The 23,647-nt window shown below is 40.7% G+C and overlaps 1 protein-coding gene across 1 annotated transcript in view; it reads left to right on the forward strand.

The window, feature by feature from the left end:
• The window catches only part of DNAAF9 (dynein axonemal assembly factor 9), a gene marked incomplete at its 5' end in the record, with an annotated part of 60,809 nt that overhangs the window by 33,415 nt on the left and 3,747 nt on the right, over window positions 1-23,647 (forward strand). Inside the window, 17 exons of the mRNA XM_083861391.1 lie at window positions 420-490; window positions 1,204-1,254; window positions 2,046-2,133; window positions 4,187-4,290; window positions 6,882-7,028; window positions 9,639-9,727; window positions 9,964-10,062; window positions 10,320-10,437; window positions 11,244-11,332; window positions 12,351-12,509; window positions 13,700-13,825; window positions 15,766-15,803; window positions 20,243-20,378; window positions 20,723-20,809; window positions 22,260-22,366; window positions 23,056-23,130; window positions 23,282-23,484. Coding sequence (XP_083717517.1) covers window positions 420-490; window positions 1,204-1,254; window positions 2,046-2,133; window positions 4,187-4,290; window positions 6,882-7,028; window positions 9,639-9,727; window positions 9,964-10,062; window positions 10,320-10,437; window positions 11,244-11,332; window positions 12,351-12,509; window positions 13,700-13,825; window positions 15,766-15,803; window positions 20,243-20,378; window positions 20,723-20,809; window positions 22,260-22,366; window positions 23,056-23,130; window positions 23,282-23,484 — 1,787 coding nt within the window. The remainder of the gene's footprint in view (window positions 1-419; window positions 491-1,203; window positions 1,255-2,045; window positions 2,134-4,186; window positions 4,291-6,881; window positions 7,029-9,638; window positions 9,728-9,963; window positions 10,063-10,319; window positions 10,438-11,243; window positions 11,333-12,350; window positions 12,510-13,699; window positions 13,826-15,765; window positions 15,804-20,242; window positions 20,379-20,722; window positions 20,810-22,259; window positions 22,367-23,055; window positions 23,131-23,281; window positions 23,485-23,647) is intronic.

The raw sequence follows: 23,647 nt of genomic DNA on the forward strand, positions 1-23,647 counted from the left end.
GCTTTGCTGTGGTGGGAAAACCAAAGGAATTCCAATAGATGTTTTTGCTGTTACCCTGATGGGTTTGGAGCACTGAGAGCAAAGGAAGAAGCTCTGGAAAGCTCAGAATAAATCAGGATTTCTTTGGAACTCTGTAGCAGCTCTGTGTATGTCAGAGCACAAGAGAACTGGGAGTTAATGTGCTGTGAAAGCTTCACTTAAACACTCAGAAATCCTTAAAATAATTAAATTTTCATATTTACTAAAGAAATTTCAAGTCTTAAAAGGAACATACTGGGCATTCTGAAGTATATGGGTGGTATTACTTTAGTGACCATGGTGATACTCGGTCAAAGGTTGCATTTGGTGACCTTGGAGGTCTTTTCCAACCTTAATAATTCCCTGATTCCACTGCTTTGCTTCCCGTGGCTTCCCTGCAGATGGCAGCATCCATCCAGACTCCAGGCACATTATCCTGACTGCAGCTATCCCGAGATTTGCTTCCTGGCTGGTGAGTGAGAGCGCACAGCCTTAGCTCATCCCATCCACAGAGCAAAACTTCCTCTGGGAGTGTGGATGTCTGAGGGAAAATACAGAACTTGAGCATTGAAACAGAATGTTGTAGCATTAACATACCCTGATTTTTAAAATTTGGACATTAAGTGAAAAACTAAGTGGAAACAAAGTGATGATTCCATCCATAGCATGAGTTTCAAATTATTTTATTTTCACCTCGTCAGGTTTTTTAGCTGTTTAAAGTGCTGGGTGTTTTTGAAGGTGCACAGTGTGACTTTTGAAAATTCTGTTTATTGTGGAGCATTTTGGATCACCCCAAAAGAAAGCAAAGTCAGATTCAAGACCTCTAATGCACTACACTGTGTGAGAGATAGAATTCCAAAGAACGTGACAGAGCTGGGCATTGCCCTTTGGCAGTGCGTGCTTGAACAGTAATAAAAAATAAAACTGCATGCTTTCTATCTATATAATATTATTTTAGTCTATAAAACAATTTAATGAGGAGAATGTGATGCAAGAAATAATTTTGGTCCCACGATATTAAGAGCACAGAACTGTTCTTGAAACACTTTGGGCTCAGGGCTTTTTCTATCTGTGGTATCTGAGGTTCTTGTTGGCCTCAAAACTACTTTAATGTTTTTTATTTAATGTTAGACTTATTTTATTTATATAAATCACAATTCAAATGGAAGCTGTTTCTGGCTGCAGGTTGAAGACAGTGATGTGAAGCTGTCTGAAAAGGCACAGCAAGTATTAAAGGTAAAATTTAATATTTTTGTTAAACTGAAGAAGTTGCACTCTGATGAATGAGTATCTGAAAAACTTGAGCTACTACCAAACTATCTTTTTATTATGTGTGTTACTTCTCTTCTACAGGACTTGCCTGTTCTGCCCTGTCTTTTTCAAACTTTGACATACAAAATAATATATTGTGTGTAAAAGTTTGAGGGTTTCTTTATTTCAAAGAATCACAAAACCCGAGAGCAAAAAGAGTCCTAATAAAACTCTGATTTCATGGAAGTCTCACTAAACATTACTCATGGATCTCATGTGTTTGCAAAAGCCCCTTAAAACTTGATGCAACTTTCTTTTAACTTAATTAGCATGCTAATGTCTGAAAGAAAACACTCTAAGCACTAGGAAAAAAAGATTTTGGAATCTGGGAACATCTTAAATCACATGAGTTTCACATTTGTGGTGTAATTTGTGGTTCCCAGGAATGTTCATTATAAATAGATTTATTTTCATGTAATATACTTTTAGCTCAGTAGATTGACAAACTAAAAACAAAAAGCTCAGCCTTGTGGTTGTGACAATAACTTGTAACTTCATAGCTGCTGGCAAAACCAAAATGGGGGGGAAGGCTTTAAAAATTATCCTCTTGCCTTGCTCTCTTTCCCTGGTCCTTCTGTATCAATGCAGGATAAAACTCCTCTTTTAAAACTCTTGACAGATATTTTCTCTCAGAGCAAAAGCAGGAGAAAATGTTCCTGCTTGGATTGGTCCTTGATCCAGTTTGTGATTGTTGCTGTTTGTTTTATCCTGTTTAGGAAGACAAATCTTTCCTGGGCACTTTTCTCACTGGGGGTGATGGAGTTTATATCTGTTCCAGCAATCCACAGGCCATGCCTGAAGAAGGTGAGATGTAGTTGAAGTGGTGGGTTTTTTTGCTTGTTTTTTCTTGTTTTGGTGTTTTTTGTTTTGTTTTTAAATGTTAGAGATAGGTTATGGGATTCCCACTCTGGTGAGCCAAACTGTGCCATCATCTTAAGCTTTCAATTTGCCTTTACAAATCTCTCGTGTTTAATTCCATGTCTGGTTCTTTTATCCCCAACCTCTGCCTGAAAATCCTGATCCTGGAAGGTGAATTTCTGCTGAGCTTTGGGCATTGAGGCTTTGCAGACCTGGGAGGTGGGAGCTGGATTTTTCCCATAGCTCATGTTCAGAATATGCACAAATTGGCTCTTCCTGTCCTTAACACGAGGTGCTGGGTGTTTTCTGTCTCTTGTAAACATGAGGTTGGAAAGATTGGCCATTGCAGAAGTGATTTGGGCTCCCAGCTCAGGAGGAGAAGGCAAATACTCCTCTCAAAGCCTCCTCCTGGAGCTGATGTCTACCAGTTTTCTGCCATTGTCATTTTCTCTCAGGAATTCAGAGTTTGTCAGCACAGGTGGTCACTGTGGTACAGAAAGATTTGCCTGATTTTTGTCCTTCTCAGATCCAATTCAGTTACAGCTTTTTGACACAATATCCATGGCAGCAGTCTTGGATTATTCCTCCTCTTTTGGGGCCTTTTCCTTCAACAACTTAAATAACATGAATATCCCAGGAATAAGACTGAAGACAATTTGATAGGACTCTTAGATTGCCCTCCCTCCTTGTACCTTGAATTAATAGATACTTTTTAAGGCATAACACTTTTATATTTTCTATATATTTTTTAATACAGAGAAGGTGTTGCTGTCACAGTGCTGATGTGCAGCAGGAGGTGGTCAACATCTGACATGAAGTGCTTGGTGCTGAAAATCTTTAGAGGAGAAAACCCTTCAGCTTTATTGTCTTTGCCCTGGAGTGGAGGGAATAAATAATGATGTGCAAGGCAATTCACCAGCAACCCTCACATAAGGGAAGCTGCTTTTGCTCTAATTGATCAGATTTCAAAGAGAAGAGGTTAATGCAGAGTGTGATATTCAGCTCTTTTGCAATGCAGTGCTGTGGGCACTTGTTCACTCAGTAAATAACTGGAGAATGCTGGATTTTTTTGGGGACTTTGTTAAAACTGGCTCTGTGTGCCCCAAAGGACCACTTGACTTTTTCCTTTTTTTTGGGTTTTTTTTTTTCTTTATTTTAGATTTGTTCAGTGTTTCACTGACTCTTGAGCTGGAGAGTTACAAGTAGGTGCTTTAAAGACCATTATGAAGCACTGCAAGGAGTGAGAGATTTTTTTTTTTTTTTTAGGTGTCAAGTGGTAGTGAAGCTGATTTTGTTCCCCAGTTTGCTGTGCTCAAATTTGGGCTCTCCCGAGGTTGCAGCCCTGTAGTCTGGCACTGTGAACTGCAAAAGGTGCATAGAATTCATGGAATAGTTTGGGTTGGAAAGGACATTAAGGAACATTTAGTTTCAACTCACTGCCATGGGCAAGGACACCTTCCAGTAGACCAGGTTGCTCCAAAACATTTAATTAATGAGTGAAATTTTAATTCAAAAGGTAAATTTTAAGTTAATTTTTTAAAGCTTCATTTAAACGTAGTGTTCAAATTTTCCACTTAAGCCTTTTTACACTGTTCAGTTTGTTACAATGTTTAAATTTTCAATTGTTTTGGATGCAATCTTCACTTCTTGTATTGTCAATTTTGTATTTCTGGAAGTTTGGAATTTGACAAGGAAGGATTGAATTTTTTTGCTTTTAACTTAAAAGAAGTGCCTGAGAATATTTATGCTAAGTGGTTCTGTGGGGTCAGAGGAGCTCAGATGCAGTGGTAGTCATGATTCCTGCCCTTGGTAGTGAGATCCAGTAAAGACAATGGTTGTGCTCACTAAATATCACCCCAAATCAAATTTTACAGCTTGTTAAATACAACAAAATCCTGCAGGAACACAGATTTCTTCCTGAGAAAGAAGAGACAGTCATCATGAAAAGCTGAAATATTGATTTATACCTCATACAAATTATTTTTCTTTCAAATTCTAGGCAAATTGTATTTCTTTTCTGATGGAATTCTGTTCTGTGATCCCCACCACGGCAGCATTTCCATTTCCAAGAACCACATGAGTTCCATTTCTCTCTATGACGGGGTGAGTATTTTGTCTCTTCTTCTTGTCATAAAGTTTACATCAACTTTTAACAATTATTCTGTTGGGTGCTGGTACAAAGTTTAGATTTCAGTTTTAAGTGTCTGTACCACTGTGATAACTGATGCAAATCCCTGCAGTTTTGGTGCTGTTTAGTGAAATTAATGAATAAGGAGGAGTAAATTTTGTATTGCAGTTAGCAAAGTGGTGTTAATATGCAAAAACTGCTTTTTATTAAAAGAAAAATTACAGAACACGACAGTGATCAAACATCTCATGGTGTGAAGGGATAGGTAGGGAAGAGTTCAAGGTGTGGTGAAGTCACAGGGTGCTTTGGAGGGTGAAATGCTGCCTTTTATTAAAAAAATGTATTTGAATCTCTCACTTGACTGCCAGTGTTCAGGCTCAGTGGGAATTGAGAGGTTAATGATGGCAGCTCAGCTCTGTCCACCTCGAGGCAGAGACACTGGGTTAACCATCACTTCTTCAGGGTGGAAAAGAGAATATTTGTGTTGGTTACTGTTTCCTAAACACTGGGGGGAGGGAAAAAAAAAAAAAAAAGGCATTTCCTTTAGTTTCTCTTTTGTTCAGGTACAGTATTCCCCATTTGTTCAGTGGCCTCCTGCAGCATTGTGCTGGGTGATTTCATCACACAACACAGGAAACCAGGAAAATACAATAAAAGTGTGTGATTCAATTGAGATGAAAACACAGCAGCTCAGAGGGCTTTACCTTAGCTGCCTTTTCTTGGACATCATATTGATTGCCCCTCGGTCGTTTAAGAAGCTATTTTAACACTGACCTTCCTTTGATTGTTTGAGTCAAGACACTCACTTTCATAAAAGTTGCTATTTCTGGGACCTGGCCATCATTCTTGAAATGATGCCAGATTTTTGTGTGAAGCTAAGCCTTGACAGGGAGTGTATTATTGTTCTACTGACTTGGCAGAATACGAGGGTGGAGGGTTTTTAAACTGTTAAGAAGTGACAGGAGGAGCAGGGAAATCGTTGCTTGTTCTTTCCAAAGGTTATTACAGCAAGATGGATGGAAAAGAAAAAGGAGAATTTAATGTTCTGATTAAAATAAAAGATACCAAACCTTGAAGTGATACAAAATGCATTTTTTTTTTAGCAGCTTTAGCATGATGCCAGTGAGATACTCTCCTTTTTAACTTGAATTTCTGCTCCTGCACATGCTGCAGACTCCTGTGCTGTGAGGAACTGAGCTGCCCCTGAGCTCCTGAAATCCCTGGGGCTCGTGCAGGGAGGGCAGGGGAGATTCTGGCCATTCATCAAGTGAACAAATATTACCCAGCAATATTCAGATTTCACAACGACATTAACATCTTGTAAAACTTGGAGCTGGCTCCTTTCAAGCTCATGTCTGTAGGGATTATTGCTGCTGCTGCTGCTTTTCAGCTTTTTTCAATTTGTGGAGCCCAAAATGTTTTCCAGGAGCAGATTTGTTGGACGCTTCTCGTGCTGACAGCAGCGTGGATGAGTTGGCCTTGGAGTCACTCCTCAGGAAATCTCTGAGCCATCCTGGAGAATCTAGGATCTGTGGATTCTGTTCCAAAAGCCATTTTCTCTTAAACGAAATGGTTGTCTCTGAGGAGAATATTTTTGTATGTTCTTCAGTAACCTCAGTGACTTTAAGAGGATTATTTTTATAATTTATCCCTCAGTCAGCAAAAGCAGAGAGATTCTGTTTGCAAATGTCTCTTGAGTTGATACCAATCCTTATGTAACAGTTCCCCAACTTGAGCTTTTTCTTCTCAACAATGAGTACAGTGAGTTCTTTGCCCCTTTCTATTGAAAGTGAAGTGGATGCCACTAATATTCTGATTTGAGCCCTACATAATTGAATTCCCATTTTCCAGAAATATTTCGTGCTTCTGAATTGTTCTGATTTTCTAAAGCTTTGATATGAAAAGGGGTTACAAGTTGGAGCTTGAACATAAAACATTTCAGCATCCTGCAGAATCCTGTCCTGAATTCTGGAATCATGGAATGGTTTGGGTTTGAAAGAACCTTAAATTCCATCTCATTCCACCCCTGCAATGGACCAGGGACACCTTCCACTTCCCCAGGTTGCTCCAAGCCCTGTCCAGCCTGGCCTTGAGCACCTCCAGGGATGGGGCATCTCCCACCACTCTGGGAAGAATGACCCGAAACTAATGAAAAAATAACCCAAGAAAAACAAGTCAGTGTTTTCTTAGAACAAAAATTGAGCCTGAGTTCATTGCTTCTGAGGGAAACACAGTCTGAGGGCTTCAGCCTCCCTTGTCACCTTTTTAGGTGACATTTAACTCATTTTTCACATGGTGTAGACAAAGAGTTTGTTATTTGAAGCAGTAGCAGAGGAAAGGTCTAGATTTTGGTGTGGACAAGAGAAGATACTGAAATTCAAGCTTTGCTTTCAGGACGGAAGTTTAGTACTTCGCTCAAACTCAGATCCTTTATTTTAAGCTTGTGATCACATCTCCTGTAGCTGCAGAGTAGAAACTGAGGGTGCCCCACCCCTCCTGCTCCATCCCTGTGCCATGCAAAGTAGAAAATGTTAATTTTAACTTGTCCTGGTTCTTCCTTTTGCAGGATTCCAACAGCATCGTTGCTGCTCTCTTCATAGACTTCAAAAGTTCCCTGCTTCCTCATCTCCCCGTCGAATTCCACACCCAGAACAACTTTCTGATGATTGCACTTTTCCCCAAAAGAAAGATTTATAAAGCTTTTTATTCACAGGTAAAGTGAAAAAAAAACTTTGGTTGGGGTGGGGGAGAAGCCACCTAATTGCTCTGTGTGTTTAAGATGTGTGAGAAACTTGAATTTCTGCATGAATTTCCAGTGATGGTGCTGCCCGTTGAGTTTAATGCTCCCCATGTGCTTTCACTTTGCCTTCTGAAGGCAGCGAGGGCTCTACAAACTCCTTTTCTGAGCTGCATTTCAATGTAGCTCTGGTGTCTTAATTTGCTGCAGGGATTGTATGGAGTGGCAGAGGTTCCATTGTGTGTTTTTGTGGTCAGACACATTTGGATCGTGATCCTTGGGGAAGTGGAGTTAAAGTTTTTTAAGTCTCTCATATGGCATTGTATTATTCCCTAAGTAGGTTGGCTTGGTGCATTGTGCTGCAGAGGCTTTTAATAAACCCCACTTTATAACAATAGTGCTTTTGAGGAAATGAGCCTGGAGATTTTAGGACTTCACAAGGGTTTTAGGATGTGCTCATCACACTGGGTTGGAAAAGACCACCTAGCTCAGTGAGTAGTCCCCACTGGTCGTATTAATGGTACCATAAAATGTCTCCTCCTTTTATCTTAAGTGTTTAAATTCCTCCCACTGTTCCCCTCTGTGAATGGTTGGCAATCTGTTGTTTGTTTGTATTTGAATTTTCAGCCTATTTTATTAATTCTGCTTTTATATTTGTTTTATTTTTCTTTTCTCTACTAGAACACATCCTCGAGATACTCACAAATCTCAGACCTATTCTTTCAGCTTCATTTGGCCTAATAAAACAAAACCAGATCCTTTTTAATCTATGCCTCTAAAAAGTTCTTTTTTCTTCTGATAGTTGTAATGCTTTTCTTTTGATCTGGTTTTTGGTTGTAGATATCCAAACTGTGTGTAATATCTGAGATGAGGGTGTTTGTTTTTTCTGATGCCTTTTCTCAGGGCTATTTATTCCTGTCCTGCTCTGAGTTAATTTTTTTTGCTGAACAGTTCCATGCTGAAGTTCAGTTTGGGCAGTTTAAATTTCTCATCTGGCACCACACCAGTTACTTTGCTCAAGCAGATAAAACAAATCTTTTGTCTTCAGGATGTTCTCTCATGAACAAAGCTTTTCATCAAATTGACTGTACCTGATTGTGTAAACCATGGAAATATATTATTGTGTTTTGTCAGTTATTTACCTTCAGGTGTTTTATTGATTTGCTCTGAAATTCTTTCTCAAGGTCTGTGTGCCTCACAGGTTACAAATATCCACTAAAATGTAGGTGCTGCTTCTACTCTTCTCAGTTCTCTTGCTTGACACCTCACTCACTCCACCTGTACTTGATTATTCCAAACCTCCTGGAAATAGGGAATTGCAACTGCCCTGTTACCCAAATCTGGGTTTGTTAAACATTGAAATGTTGAGCTGAGCCCACAGAGCTGAAATCTGCTGTGCAGACCCTGTGAGGAGGATGAGGAGATGCCTTTCCCATCCTCACTCTGATGGGTACAGGAGGAGAGTTTGTTTAGGTTTTGGGATGTGTTGATTTCTCTCATTTTTTTCCTCAATGCTGTAGCAGCTCTTTTTAAAACTTTCCTTAAGTTATACAACAGGGCCTGATATATTTCCACTTTTTAGCCTGACCTATGTTTTCACTTTATCCCCAACACTTTGACTCTTAGAGAACACAATTTTCCCTTGACCATTCCTTTTTTCCATCCCTCCCAGGCATTTCTTTGAGCCCCGTTCTGTGTGTTTTGAAGTGGTTGTTTCTTCAGTTGTGCGGATCCTTCTGCATGAGCAATATTGCCTTTGTTAATATCAAAAGTATATTTTATTTTGATGTTTTTTATCTCCTACCCTTGTATTTGGGATGCTGAGTTTTTAATGGAAAGCAGTCGTGTCCCCCCCCAGTTGTTTTGTCTTGCAGACAGTTATTGTGAAAAACGACAATGGCTGTTGCCTTTACTTATGAAAAGAAGGGAAATTCCAAACACTGACAGGACTTTGTGATTCATCTGAATCTGATTTCTAGGTTCCCAGTGCCATTCAGATTAATGTGTCTTGGCTGGAGCAATTGGATGTGAGCCAAAACATTCCCTAGAGGAATGAAGGGTTTTCCTTTTCTTTTGGGAGGGAAGAGAGTTTTTCTTAAATTTCATGTAATGATTGCTGCAGCCTCACCTTGTGAAAATTACAGCAGTGCTTCAAAGAGACTTGTATTAATTCAGTTCCTGCTCTAGAGCACTTGGGCTATAAACAGCTACATTTTTATCAGGGAAAACGAGGCTGTTTCAGTGAATTCCTAAACTACTTCCAGTCCAGCCAAAGAAAAGGTTGCAAAATCTGTTTGGTAGATTTGAATTCTTTAATAGTTTGGGTTGGAAGAGACCTTGAGGCACATCTCATTCCAACCAGGAACCTTCCACTATCCCAAGTTTCTCCAAGCCCCATCCAACACTTGGATCCTTCCAGGGATGGGGCAGCCACAGCTTCTCTTGCAGCAAAACCTTTATTGTGCAATATTTAATGGCTTGTGAAAATGTCTCTATTTTTTTAGGTGAGCAAAACCAATTCCTCAACAAAATCAAAGCAACTTTGGGAAAATAGTAACACTCATGCGTAGATTTGGTTTATTCCAGGTTTTCTCTTCATGGCAAAACCAGACAAACTCAGGATTATCTTTAAGGGTTGTCCAGGAAGAATTCCTGTCTGAGGAACAGAAGAGGATGTAAGTTCCTGCCAGTGCAGTGCAGTTACACAGAAGCTTCAATCAGAAAAAAAATACTATTATTTATTTGTTTTGTTAATAATTAAATTTTGATAATAGTTAAAAAGAATTGTTGCATTCTTGATGCAACACTAACTTTATTTTTGTTGGTACCATTTAGTGTGTAGCCATATGGTTTAAAGAAGAGACATTTTTGTGTTTCTCCTTTAATTGATGGATTAATTTCCTCCTTTCAGGCATTCCAGTGTTCAGAAGATCTTCAACGCCTTGTCTTTTTCTTCTGGGGAAAGATGCAGGGAGCTGAAACTGTCTGCTGCCATTCCAGAACTGGAGAGGTGAGAAATTACTTTTGTCCTCAATGGATTCATTCTGTCAGAAATGATACAAAAATATTTTGGTAGATGTGATAGCCATCTAAAAATGTTTCTTAAATAATTCTGTCTTTACACTAGGATGTTTTTATTCTGAGATGAATTATTTCCTCCTTAGCTTAACCTTTTAATCCTCTTATTTTTAGTAATTTCCCAGCTGTTTGTATGGATGAAATCTTTTGGTGTCAATTGTAAGGAAATAAACCTTTTATTTTTGGAAGGTTTGTGCAGCACTTCACAGTCAGCAGCGTCAGCACCAAGCCAGTGATGAGAGCACATCTTCCCATCCTTCTCCAACAGTCAGAAACCATTTCTGACAGCAAAGCAGAAGGTGATAAGGTAAGGAAACAACTCCACAATAATTCCTAGCCCTCATATAGAATATTTGGAATATTCTGTCAATAGTTCTGTTGTAGTGTAATAAAATACTAATCATGTTCAGCCATGCTCTGCCTCCTCCTCCACTACCACCATTGTTTTGCCTTGTTTTCCTGGTTATATACTTAATTCTTTTCCATTTAAACAATCTTTTGGAAGTGCAAATGGCCTCTCAACTAGAAAGTCTGGTTGAAACTGATGAAATAGAGGCAGAAAATGAGGTGTAGATCTTTAAGTGAAGTATTTTCTCTGATGTCCAGAGAGACTTTGCCCTAAAGCTGCAGCTTGTTTTTATGAATTACTGAATAATGTAACAGAATTGTTCTCTGGAACATAAAAGTCCTTTAAATAGCATAGAGGTAGCACATGATATTTAACATTTGCTGATATTATCTGTACAACACTCCTTTCTCTATAGGGGCAGTAACAATTGTCCAACTTAAGGCGTGCTTTAAATAGCATTTTCAGAGAAAATATTGCCTTGGAGCTTCCCAGCTTTTGAAATCTGCTGGAAACAGAGCCAAAGCAGCAGGAATATAATCTTTCCTTGGAATATTACTGGGGTCTGGTTCAGAGACCATTCTGACAATTAATAAACCCTTAGGAACGTTTTTAAATCTGATTTTTAGGTCAGTTTAAAGGTGGATTTTTTAAAAAGAAAGAAAAATCTATATGAATCATGGAAAACAGCTTTTTTGGTGTCTACACCAGTGCTTCTGTGGTTTTTTTGTCTTTAAACTTCCCTTGTCCCCTGTTCTGTGTTGCAGGTGATCATCACCATCATCACTGGGCTGCCAGGGTGCCGTTCCAGCGACCTCTGTTCTTTCCTTGTCACTTTTACCAAGGAGCATGGGAGGTTGGTGCATCTCTGCTTTCACCAAACACCAAAAAAAACCAGCTTGACATGAAGGGGAAAAAATTATCACTGTTTCATTTGGTGTTTTTTTAACCTGAATTTCAGACTGCCAGGTAGATTTGTCCTTAAATTAACACATTTAGACAGAAAAACTGCACAAGGGATTGTTTTTTCTTGTTCCCTATTCCATGTGGTGAAGAGTTTCCATTTATTGATTTGTAGTGATTCTAAAATGATTTTTTTTTTTGGACTGTACTAACAGTTCAGCATTGTTTTTAATTTAGCCTTATTTGAGGTACATTCAGGACATCTGTTGTATGGCAATAAGATAAATCTGCTGTAGGAATTTGCCACTCTGTGTGTTGATAGATCTTCTGGAAAATAAATTTAAAAAATCCTATCCTTTTAATTCTTACAGCTCAACACCTTAGCATTTAATCTTAGCCATGTTCTGCATTGTATTTTTACTTTTCACTCAATGTCTTGATTTTATCAAGTTGATTCAGAACAGTTTTGTGGTTCTGTTATAGGGCAGACACGTAAGGTGACTTTTGAAGGTTGTGTAATAACACATCTCTTCATGTTTTCCTGCAAATGTCATTGTTACTTTCTATTTTTGCAGTGAAATATTTTCACGCCCAGAGTCTCGAATTGGATTTGTCAAAATTTTTGTTTACTGCATCACTGCCAGTGATCAGAATTAATCACACGATGTACAGCTTCAGAAAAGCTGGTGAACATTTGTTTTATTGAAAAACAACAAAAAGCACCCACAAACTCCTTTGGCAGTCATATAAAGAATATGGGAAATGATGGGAAATGATAGAAATGATAGAAAGCCAAATAAATTCCTCTTTCCCACGTGGCCAAGTAGAACGAGATCTCAACAAGATGATGAGCGATGTGGAATCTTTGGGCCTGTCAAACTTCATTTTGGTCTGTTGGTTCAGAAGAGGAAGAAAACAGAGCTGTTGTGTGACAGCACATGAACTCCTTTCCTCGTTTGTCTGTGCTTCAGGTGGATTGTTTATCGGCAGACCATGGACAGTCCCGAGTGTTTCAGTGCCTCCCACTTCCAGCGGTTCCTGGCCGGGGTCCTGGAGGCCCAGCAGAACCTCGGGCTCCGTCAGGCTGCCCACGCTGGGAAGAGCAGGAGGCTCCTGGTGGTGCTGCAAGGGTAAAGCCTTCAAACTCTTGGAACTGTTGTGTAGGATAAGGGAATTCTGGTGTACTCAGCTTTTCTGTCCCTGTTGATTTTTGTTGTTGCTTTGGGGAAAAAGGTGTCCGTAGCCTTTATTTCTGTGTTCTGGAAGCAACGTGCACTCACAGCTCAGAACATCCCTGTGCTGGGCTGATCCCTCAGTGTGGGCAGCAGGAAAAGGGGGATCCTGCCTCTGTGCCCTGCTCAGGTGAGACCCCACCTGCAGAGCTGCCTCTAGCTCTGGGGTCCAACATCAGAAGGATTTGGAGCTGCTGAGCCAATCCAGAGGAGGCCATGGAGCTGCTCCAAGGGCTGGAGCCCCTCTGCTCTGGAGCCAGGCTGGGAGAGCTGGGAATGTTCCCCTGGAGAAGGGAAAACTCCAGAGAGACCTTGGAGCCTCTTCCAGTGCTTAAAGGGGCTCCAGGAGAGCTGGAGAGGGACTGGGGACAAGGGATGGAGTGACAGGACACAGGGAATGGCTTTCCACTGTCAAAGCGCAGGGATGGGTGGGATACTGGGAAGGAATTGTTCCCTGTGAGGGTGGGGAGGCCCTGGCACAGAGAAGCCGTGGCTGCCCCTGGATCCCTGGAAGTGTCCAAGGCCAGGTTGGACAGGGTTTGGAGCAACCTGGGCTAGTGGAAGGTGTCCCTGCCCATGGCAAGGGGCTAAGATGACCTTTAAAGGTTCCTTCCAACCTCAGCAATTCTGTGATTCTGACTCCAGAACTGGCAGCAGAAATCAGACTCTCAAAAATCTCCTATTGCCCAATAGAGCAGATGATAGCAGAGGAACACTTAGTAATGTGTTCTGGATAAATGCCTTTTTCCTTGTGGGATAAAGGTGAAGACTGAGCCAGCTGTGACATTTCCATCTCCAATGTGTAGCATTTGAGAACCAGGATCATCTTCTGAGTCATTAGGAGGTGACACAAACCAGTGTGAGGGAGGCACTGCCCTGACCTGGCTGGAATGATTTCCAGTTTATCCTTTTCACTGAGGTTATACAGATGGAGCTCAGCATTTTCTTTATTATGGTCCATTCTCATAGTGTTTGGGCAGCTCTTCTAGAAATCCAATTTTTCCTCTGAGTGATTGATTTTTTTTCCTGGCTGGACAACTGTGTCATTCTGGTTTTCTGAACCCATTTTTCATTTTGGTTTCTTGCAGGTACACTGATGTTATTGATGTTGTGCAAGCTCTGCAGACTCATCCTGACCCAGATGTGAAATCTTCTTTCATCATTGGAGCAGTCAACACCTGTGTGGAGCCTCTGAGCTGCTACATGGAACACAGGTGTGTTTTGAAATATTTTTACAAGTTTAAGAATAGATGTGTCTATTTTTGGTATCACTTTTATAATAATTAGTGATTTGTAATGGTTAAAAGCCACTGAACTGACTTAAGACCCATAAAATTGCTTAATAATCCATCTTGGAGGAACTTGGAAGTGCTGTTTGGTTTATCAGGATGGCACTTGGTTTCCACTGGATATATAATTATATATAATATCAATAAAAGTTCAGCTCCTAGAAGAATAAACAAAGATTGTTTAAATACAAATCCTCTGGTTAAGGGCTTTGTAACATTTGGACAGTCACTTATCCTCTGAATAATTCCCTTTTCTCAATCTTTTTGTAAGTTAGACTAATAATGGGGATGTGCATCTCACTTTGGGTTATCGATTCTGCCACTACTTTTGGATGTTTAAAAAGACTTTAAACAGGTTTAAAATATGGAATTTAAGGGAAACAATCCTTTAAACGGGGAAGAGAATGACAAAGCACGGAAGCCAAAGCATTGCAAGTGTTAAAATCTGATATCCTGGGTTACTGCAGAGCCAGGGTGGGGAGGAAATGGTCGCAGAGCCAAGTCACTGACCTTTTGAAATAGTTTGGTTTCATAGTAAATGTGTGTGCTCCAGACTGCAGCAAACATGGAAATCATTTCTCAGACCTATCTGTAAGATTGTAACACTCCAATTTTTTAATTATGCCTTGCAGCTGATTTGATAAAAGTAAGTTCCAGCAGTTAGAGTTTTCGGAGTTGGTAGCACTGCTTCTGTTTGTGATCAAACTGTGCCTCACAGCTTAGAGGTGAACTGCCCAGGCAGTTTTCTAAAAGTGCATTCCTGACATTTCCTGGCTGTTTTTAAGCACTAACCAACGTGCTGCTTGTGCTTTGCAGTAGTCAATAAATAGACCTTACCTTGCTGCTTCTTCTTGTCTCCGTGACAAAGATACCAAATAAATATTAAAGACTACGTAAAATATTGGTGACTTGATGCTGGAGTGCTGTTTAAACTTGTTCTTTCCATAATTATAGGAAAGACAAGTTCCATTTCTGTTTTATTTTTAACTCACTAACGTGTTACTAGTCATGGTGTAGTGTTATAGCAGCAGCAGCCTGCAGTCCTTTAACTCTGTTTGTCTCCTGAAATGCAAAAGCAATTGAAGGAAGAGGCTCAGCCTGTGCTGTAGATTATTTTTGTTTTGCTTTGGAGTTTGTTCTGATAAGAATTTACCAAGTAGCCACAGAGTGCCAATGGCAAACCTTTGCAGTTGGGAAGCTTTGGTGATTTCACTGTGAGAATGGAACAGAGTGGATTTCATGTCTGGCTTGGAACTTGCACTCAAAAAAATCAAACCCCTTTCCTGCCTCAGAGTTCAGCACTGTAGAGATCCAGCTCTTCCAGGAGCATGGGATGGAGCTTTTCCCCATTCTGAATTAGCAGACCAGGGCAGGGGAGGAGGAAGTTGAAGGGAACAGGTAAAATATGCTCTTGAGGTTTATTGTCCATGATAAAGCTCCTGAAAATAGTTGTCACTTGTCTGACTCAACAGCAGAAATTGGCATTCTGTACATCCAGTCTTTCTATGGAAAATTCCCACTCTTTGAAAGGCACAGTTCTTTAGGGCAAACTTTAAATTCCTATTGTTTAAATAAGAATTAAAATAACATTGAAGCACTTCTGACTCCTTAGAATACAGAATAAATTGCATGGTGGGAATTAGCTCTTAAATTTGTTGGAGGATTAAAACCATCTACAAAACTGATTTTTGGGGGAAAAGTCCTGAAAGACGAAACCTGTGAGGATGTTGCAATTATATGGATTGAGGAAAAGAAGCATGAAAATGGTTTGGTTCGTGAGACTCTGTCAGCGTCTTAGTGAATGTAAATGTTTTACTTAAATAATAATATCTATTCTTGATATGTGAACTTTTTGGTTTTTTTAGGCTTCTTTTTCCCAAGTTCTTGGACCAGTGTTCACAAGGTATGTGTCACTTCTCCTGACTTTGAGCTCTACAAAACAGTAACTGAGCCATGTGGCCAAATAAACGCCTGTATATATTATTTTGTGCTATTGATACATGTAGCCAAAGGGTCATGATAAACTCCTGGAGGTAAGAACAGACAATCTCTGCCTACACTGTTAAACATCATAGGCAGAAAATGAAAGAATCCTGGAGCATTCTAAAAGCATTCTGATCCATTTTGAAATCCTCATCTGCAGGATGGGTTTTCCTAAGACCATGAATTAAACTTGAGCTGTTGTAGCTGGGAGTGAAGTGGATTGGAGTTCCAGCCTCCATTGGGGATGTATGAGGAAATGGAGCTTTCCTTTCATTTCTGGTCTATTAGAAAGAGAAAAATGAGGGGATGATCTTGTTCCCCAAATCCTCCTCTTGGTGTGGCCTGGAGGGTCCTTGCAGGACTCATCTCACATTGCAGCAGACAAATCAGCTGGGGCAGCAGGGCTGGTCCTTACCTTGTGTGTTCAATTTTATATCCTGAAATGAATCACATTGTCCTCCTTGTCAGGCTTGGGAATTCGAGCAGATAGTTGGCAGAAATGAGATATATGATCCTTCCTCACCTGCCTTCAAATCCCTGCTCCATCCCTGCAAGTGTTCAAGGCTAGGTTGGATTTATTTTGTCTTCATATTTAAATGCTGTTGTAGGAGAATCAGAATAGGATGCTGTGCTCTTCTTGTGGCTGCTTAAACTCTGATTGCTCTGCTTGGCTGCCAGAGTTGTGCCAGTTCTTTTTCATGTGTGAAAAGAACCCAAAAGAATGAAGTTGTGAACAAGCTGGACAGAAAGTAGGTGCTGTTATATAAATCAGTATTTTATTTGGAGAAGAACGTTGGTGCTCCAGATTGGGAAAGTATCATGTGTACAGCCACTGGTAAATTTGAAGACAGCAGGAGAATATTAATAATATAAAGAGTTATCAGTCAGTACAGAGAAGTGAAAAGTGCAAAAATGCCTTTTTGTTTTATGAAAGAATAAATACAATAAATATTCAAATTTTCTTAAAGTGAGTTTGTGCAGACTGGATTGGGTGAGAATTGGTCATTGTTGAAAGAGAAACTGCAAAATGCCCAGGACAAGAGTAGCTAATTTTCTTATAGTCAAAATACTGCAAGATTTACAAATACTGGAGGTTAGGGGAATGTTCTTGTGGCAGGGAATGATTTCTGCACGTTTCCAAGTGTTGTCATCCAGTTTTCTGATACAGAATGTGACATCAGAAATTTAGACAGATTTCTTTGTGTAACGAAATGGTTTCATATAAATAGGGGCAATTTTTGTTTAAGAGTTTCAGGAGGAAAAGTATGCTTTGAAGTGAGATGTGGCACACTTAAAATTTCCAGACAGATGCAGAATTGTGGCACTTGTGTAGTAGAGAATTTAGATCTGCATATTTCATAGAATCACAGACTGGTTTGGGTTGGAAAGGACCTTAAAGACCATTTAGTGCCTCCCCCTGCCTTGGGCAGGGACACCTTCCACTATCCCAGGGTGCTCCAAGCCCTGTCCAGCCTGGCCCTGGACACTTCCAAGGATTGTGTTCTACTGGGCATTGTACAGATCAGAAAACACAACATTGTGAGTGTGAAAAGCCAAGTGCAGTCACAGGCAAGTAGGAATTAATTACACTTTGGATCTGTACCTTCTCCTCAGAATTATCTTCCAGATTTGGGGAGTGAGTTGGGTTTGTCTTTTGCTGCCTTTCTCTGTAACACAGGGGGCCCTGAGCACTTTATCAATGTGACATTTTATAAAATTTCTGTTTGGAGAGCCCCAAGACTCACAGAGGCATGTGGGGATTGGGGAGAACTGACAAAGCCTCGAGCAGGATGACCAACATGAGTATCCTGTGCATACTTGCTTAAACTTCTCCAAAAAATCCTGCCACCATCTGTGTGCTGTAATTCCCTTTTGTCTCCCCTTTTTTGTGTCTTTCCTTTCTTTCTTTCTTGCACAGAAGATGTAAGATGATACCTTCCTAGTGTAAAGGCACCCTGTCATCCCTTGTGAAACAATTTCATATAGAACACAAATTAGGACGTCACCATTGTTAAATATTCCCATTGTAAGTTTGGGAGCAAAGAGGAGCCATTATTTTCATACAGCATATGTATTTTTAATCCATCCCTCCTGTTCCTTTCCTGCTTCCATTGAACACTCTATTCCCCAGGCTGCAAGGGTTCTTTTCTTTAGAGGAGTGTATAAATAAAAATTTAAACAAAACTGGGTGGTCTTCAAAATGCATCTTCTAGAAACAGAGATGGCAGTAGCAGTTTAAATAGAAAAGGTTAAATTTGTTCATTGCTGAAGCTGTGGAGGCACCTTCCAGTTCTCAGGAAGGTGTTTCCCTGTTGGATTACACTCCCTGTCCATCAATCCTGGGTCATGAACTGGTGCCTGTGATCCCAACACCTCCAGGATTTACAGCTGGGTGTGAACAGAGCCAGAGCTCACAGGTTCCTGGGCTCTGAACAGGCTTCTCCTGCTTCCAGGGTTGTGTGGGAGTTTCCAGTCAGGAATGACAGGGAGTGCCCTGGGCCAGGCACACAGGGAGCAGAGATTGATGGAGAAGGGTTGGGGTGGTGAGGAGGAGATGAGGTGCAGAGGTGTGTGATTTACTAGATTTGATTTTCCCTCAATCTCTTTTTTAAACTTGGAGCTTTTCCAGCTTAATCCTTGACAATTGTGGATCCTCTCCAAGGCACGGTGCTGCCAACTGTCACATGGACTCTTTGGGGTCTCTGTAGCACAACCACAGGGTGGTGGTGGGTGATTCAGGAATCCCAGAATGGTTTGGGTTGGAAGGGACCTCAAAGCTCATCTCATTCCAATCCCCTGCCAGGGGCAGGGACACCTTCCACTATCCCAGCCTACTCCCATCCAACCTGGGCTGAAATATTCCAGGAGTATTATCTTACTCATGGCATGATTATCTTATTCACATTTTTATCCTAATTTCATGATTAATATCCCCAAGCTTGATATAATTTCAAGCCTGTTTGAGGCTTAAATTTCAAAGGGTGTTTGCTGTTCTCCTTCCCTTTCCCCCTTCCTCCAAGAGCAAGTGTGTATTGGAGAAGACATGGATGTTCCTGAAATTGGAATGGAAACTTTTGTGCAAAGTTAAAAGCAAAGAGAAATACAGTGATGGAGATTTGTGCTGATGATAAAGTTCTGGCTTGGAAGGGTCAGTGATGCAAAGAGCATCACTGGGAGTGTGTGGTGCAATGGAAGTGCCCCAGAAATATTTGGTGCAGGAATTTTTGTGTAAAGCAGCCTTTGCATGGATTGATGTGATTTGTGTAAAGACCAGGAATTACTTCAGGCAGAAGATCAGGTGTGATCAGTTGTTCCATCTTCACTTTAAATAGTTGGAGGCAGAGGAAATTAATCCTGGCTCAGTTGTTCATGGATATTGGAGGTTTTCTGTTTTTCCTTCCACTCCATGTGTAGTCACAGGAAAGTGTCAGAACAGGGCTGCAGATCTTGAGCAAAGAAATAACATTTATTGTAAAATTACAGAATTGTTTAGCCTGGAAAAGACCTCTAAGATCATCAAATCCATCAACCCAGCCCCACTGTCCAGCTCCCCGTTACCCCGTGTCAAAAGCCACATCCAAGTGTTCTTTGAACACTTCCAGGGATGGGAACTCCACCACTGCCCTGGGCAGCTGTGCCAGGGCTTTACAACCCTTGCCATGAAGAAATATTTCCTAATATCTCATATAAACCTCCCCTGGCACAACTTGAGGCCGTTTCCTTTCCATTTCCTCTCCATGCCTCACACACTCAGGACAATACAGACATCTAGGGAGTCACCAAGTGTTGACACTGCAGTTTCTTTGAGGAACTGGGCTGAAACTCAAATAATGTCTAATTGAAAAGCAGGGATCCTATAACTGAAATTAACTGGATGGTTTTCTGTTATCTTTTTGATGTCTCATGGGTTCAGTCTTGCTGTCTGAATACCCTTTTGGAGTCTTTAAAGACAAAAAATAACCCTAAACTCCTTCTCTTGTTTTTGGAAGTGGCAACTGAGTGTCCAAAATACTGATTTTTAGCTGTTTAGTCTTACTGCACGTTGAATTCACCAAAATACTTTACACCTTACTGTTTTTTGTTTTTTTTTTAACTAGGCCTGCTCAAATTGATTCTTACATGGTTTTGTTATTTGAATTAATTGATTCCGTGGATTGAGTCTGAATTGGTTCTGTTAGATGAAAGATTCTCAGTTTGGTTTTTTTTAGTTGCAGTGGATTTTCTTTTTGCCTTCAATGAAAGAATGTAGTGAGAGGGAAGGAAAATAAGAGAAGAATGGTTGGAGTATCACTGAATGGTTTATTAGTCACTGTTTACATGCCTGAGCTGTGTAAATGATGCCCTGATTTCCTTCCCCAGGACTGGTGAGTAACGTGGTGTTCACAAGCCATGCCACAGAGCAGAGGCACCCACTCCTCGTGCAGCTGCAGAGCCTGATCCGAGCAGCAAATCCTGGAGTTTCCTTCGTGCTGGCAGAAAATGGAATTGTAACAAGGTAACCTTAATCAGGATTTATGGCTTTTGGCACACGAGCCACCAGCACTCAGAAACTTCTGTTCTCTTGTTTTGACTCTAGTAATTTATAGGAAGGAAATGCGGATTTTTCTTAATTGCTTCTCGTGCAAAAGGGATTTTCCCTTTACATTTATGGGCTTATAAATACAGGGATTAGGAAATGTGTTTTGTTTGCAGAGCGTGATTTATGCTGCTGTTACTGCCACACTAAAGGAAAAGTGCTTTTAATTTTACTGTCACTAGCACATTATGTTTTATGTAAGTAGATAGTGGCCATTTTATTTAACTTAGAAAATTAAAATCTTCATTTTTATCTCTTTACAGGAACGAGGATATTGAATTAATTCTCTCAGAAAGCAGTTTTTCAAATCCTCAGATGATGAGAGCTCGATATTTAATGTACCCTGGCTGGCAAGTATCTAGACTGAGAAGTATTAAAAACTATTTTTCTAATTAACTTGAAGATTAAAACGTTTCACTAACTTCATTTATATTTTTTTTTTCCAAGACTACTCATTTGGAACAGGCAGCAGCTGTGTAAATCATTTTTAAGAGAGCTGATGATTATTCTTGGTGGATACAAGATTGCTGCCCTTTTATGGGGGGGAAAAGCTCCTTTCTGGACACCATTTAAATCAGTGGCAAGATTACTGTTGCTTTCCAGAAGAATAGGCAAGAACCCTGTGGGAATAAACTGGGAAGGATTGGGATGGGTGAGGTCAATAATGACTGGAGTAATTTCATCCTGACAGCTATTCAGCATTACTGGAATGAACTTGCTCTGTCAGTCTGGCCATTAGCAGAACAATTACTCACAAAACCCAGGAACCTCAGTGACAGCCTTGGCACAGCTCAGGCACAAACCCACGTGGCACCAAACTTTCCACTGAACACCGAGGGAGGTTTCTCCTGGCTCAGGGCTCTTCACACATCTTGTTGCAGTTATCTGTGCTGCACCTTTTTGGCAGAAATCTGCAGCTGTCAGCCATCACAACTCCTGGCTCTGTGCTGGAAACATCCTTTATTTATCATACCTCGCAGTCCTCTGTATGTCTTTATTAATAAATTTGGTTCTGAATTGGGTGCCAGTAGCCAAGTAAAGCTGCTGGAGTGAACCAGCACAAGGCTTGGGATGAGGATATTGAATTAATATCATCAGAGCTGCTTGTGGATTGCATGGAGCCAAAGAGAGAGAGAGCAGGAAAAGAAAGTATTTCAAACTTTTGGGCAGCTGTTAATCTGTTTGATGACAGTATGCAAGAATTGGATCTGGGTAGTGTGGAAGAGAAAGAACAACAAGAAGAGCATCAAAAGCATACAGGGAGATATTACTGCAGCCTTGCAGTACCTAAAGAGGGCTATAAAAAAGGAGTAGAATGAGTTTTTATGTGGGAAGATGGTGACAGGATAAAGGAGAAGGGTTTTAAGCTAAAAGAAGGGACTTTTAGATTAGATGTTAGGGAAAATTCTTCCCTGTGAGGGTGGGGAAGTCCTGGCACATGGTGCCCAGAGAAGCTGTGGCTGCCCCTGGACCACTGGGAGTGTCCAAGGCCAAGTTGGACAGGGCTTGGAGCAGCCTGGGACAGTGGAAGGTGTCCCTGCCCATGACAGGCGTGGGAATGAGATGATTTTTAAAGTCCTTTCCAACCCAAACCATTTCATGACTGTATGAAAAGGAGTCCTGAGTACTTTAACCAACCTAATGCTGTTGGCAGCACATTCTCCTGGAGCAGAAAGCTCTGTATTTTCCTTCCTCTGAGCAAGGCTCATCTGTGGTGAAAGAACAGCTGTTCTTTGCTGGATGAGAAGCAGAAGCTCCTGTGGTTTCTGCCTGTTGAAGGTGTTTTGTTTTTGTCTCCAGGTACGAGGGCAAGTACGGGGCTGGGCCCGTGTTCCCTCCCATGGTTCAGATCTGTGTGTGGTTCAGTCGCCCTCTGGAGAAAACACGATTTGTGGCCAAATGCAAAGGTACCAATGAACTTTGCCTGACTTGATTGAAATCCAAGTTCTGAGATGCTGAGGGATAGAGGGGAAGGAAGGCACTGATGTAATGCAGTTGTTTAATCACTGCTGAAGTTAACTTTTAATTGAAAGCTCAGCTTTCCTTCCTAAAAGTACAGTAAATTCTGTTCCTTAGTGTCTGCTCTGGAAAATTGTCCCATGATTTTTGTTCAGATGAAAATCTAATTGAATTTTTAGTTTCTGAGACAGCTCTGAGACAACTTCCTATGTTTGCTTTTTATTTTATGTTTCATTGTATTTGGTAGTGTTGAAATACAGTTTTATTAGTGACCATCAGCTTCTACTTTTTATGCCAAATAATTCTTTGGAGCTGCTAGAAAACAGGCTCAGCTCTAGAGTTAGATACATTATCAAGCCTCTCCTCCTCTCCTTAGCCAAGTAGACTTAAAGAGGAGGATTTTGCCTCCCACACACACTTGTGAGAGTTCCTTATGCCAAACACAGCTTATTTCCCAAACTCCATGGCAAGGAATGAGAAAATAGATGTTACATAGTGGGACTCCAAGGCACATGGCAGCTTTTCCTTTGGAAGCCCTGGGATGTGGATTAGAGATCAGTTGCAGGTTTTACCAGAAGTTCCACCAAGGAGAGGAAAAATAAGTTGAGATAATCTGTTTGTCTTCTGTTTCAAACAGCAATTAAGTCGTTGCTCAAGCCAAGTCCTTTTTCTGGAAACATTTATCACATCATGGGCAAAGTGAAGTTTTCAGGTAAGGGCAAATTACTCCTGAGATGTTGTGATCCACTGCATGTTATGGGTATTTAAAAGAGTATTTCTGTCCTGGATTCTGTCTGCACCAGTGTTGATGGTAGATTAGATGAGCAATTATCAGGCTCTTCCTTCTGTCTTCTCCGTGTTAGATGCTGATAAAGTCATTGAAGTCTGTCACAACACAGCAGCAAACTCCCTAAGCCTGGTGCCTGTTCCGGAGGGGCCGACTCCTCCTGATTCCAGAAATGATTCCAGAGACTGCAGCAGTCAACAGGGATATTTCCTTGTGTTCATTGGCTGCTCCCTGAAGGAAGAGGATATCAAAGATTGGCTCAGAGAAACTGCAAAACAGGTTTGTGGACAGGTTTCCTTTTGTTCAGTGCTTGGCATTTCTTAAGAACCAAAGGAAAAATCCAAGTGTCTCCATAAAACACTTGGATTTCTTAATTAATCTCTTTTTTTTTCTTCTATCAAGGTATTGATATTCTGGGGTGCAAATGGATTTCAGGAAGGGA

The sequence above is a fragment of the Zosterops lateralis genome (assembly GCF_965231275.1).
Source record: "Zosterops lateralis genome assembly, chromosome: 5".
Taxonomy (NCBI): Eukaryota; Metazoa; Chordata; class Aves; order Passeriformes; family Zosteropidae; genus Zosterops; species Zosterops lateralis.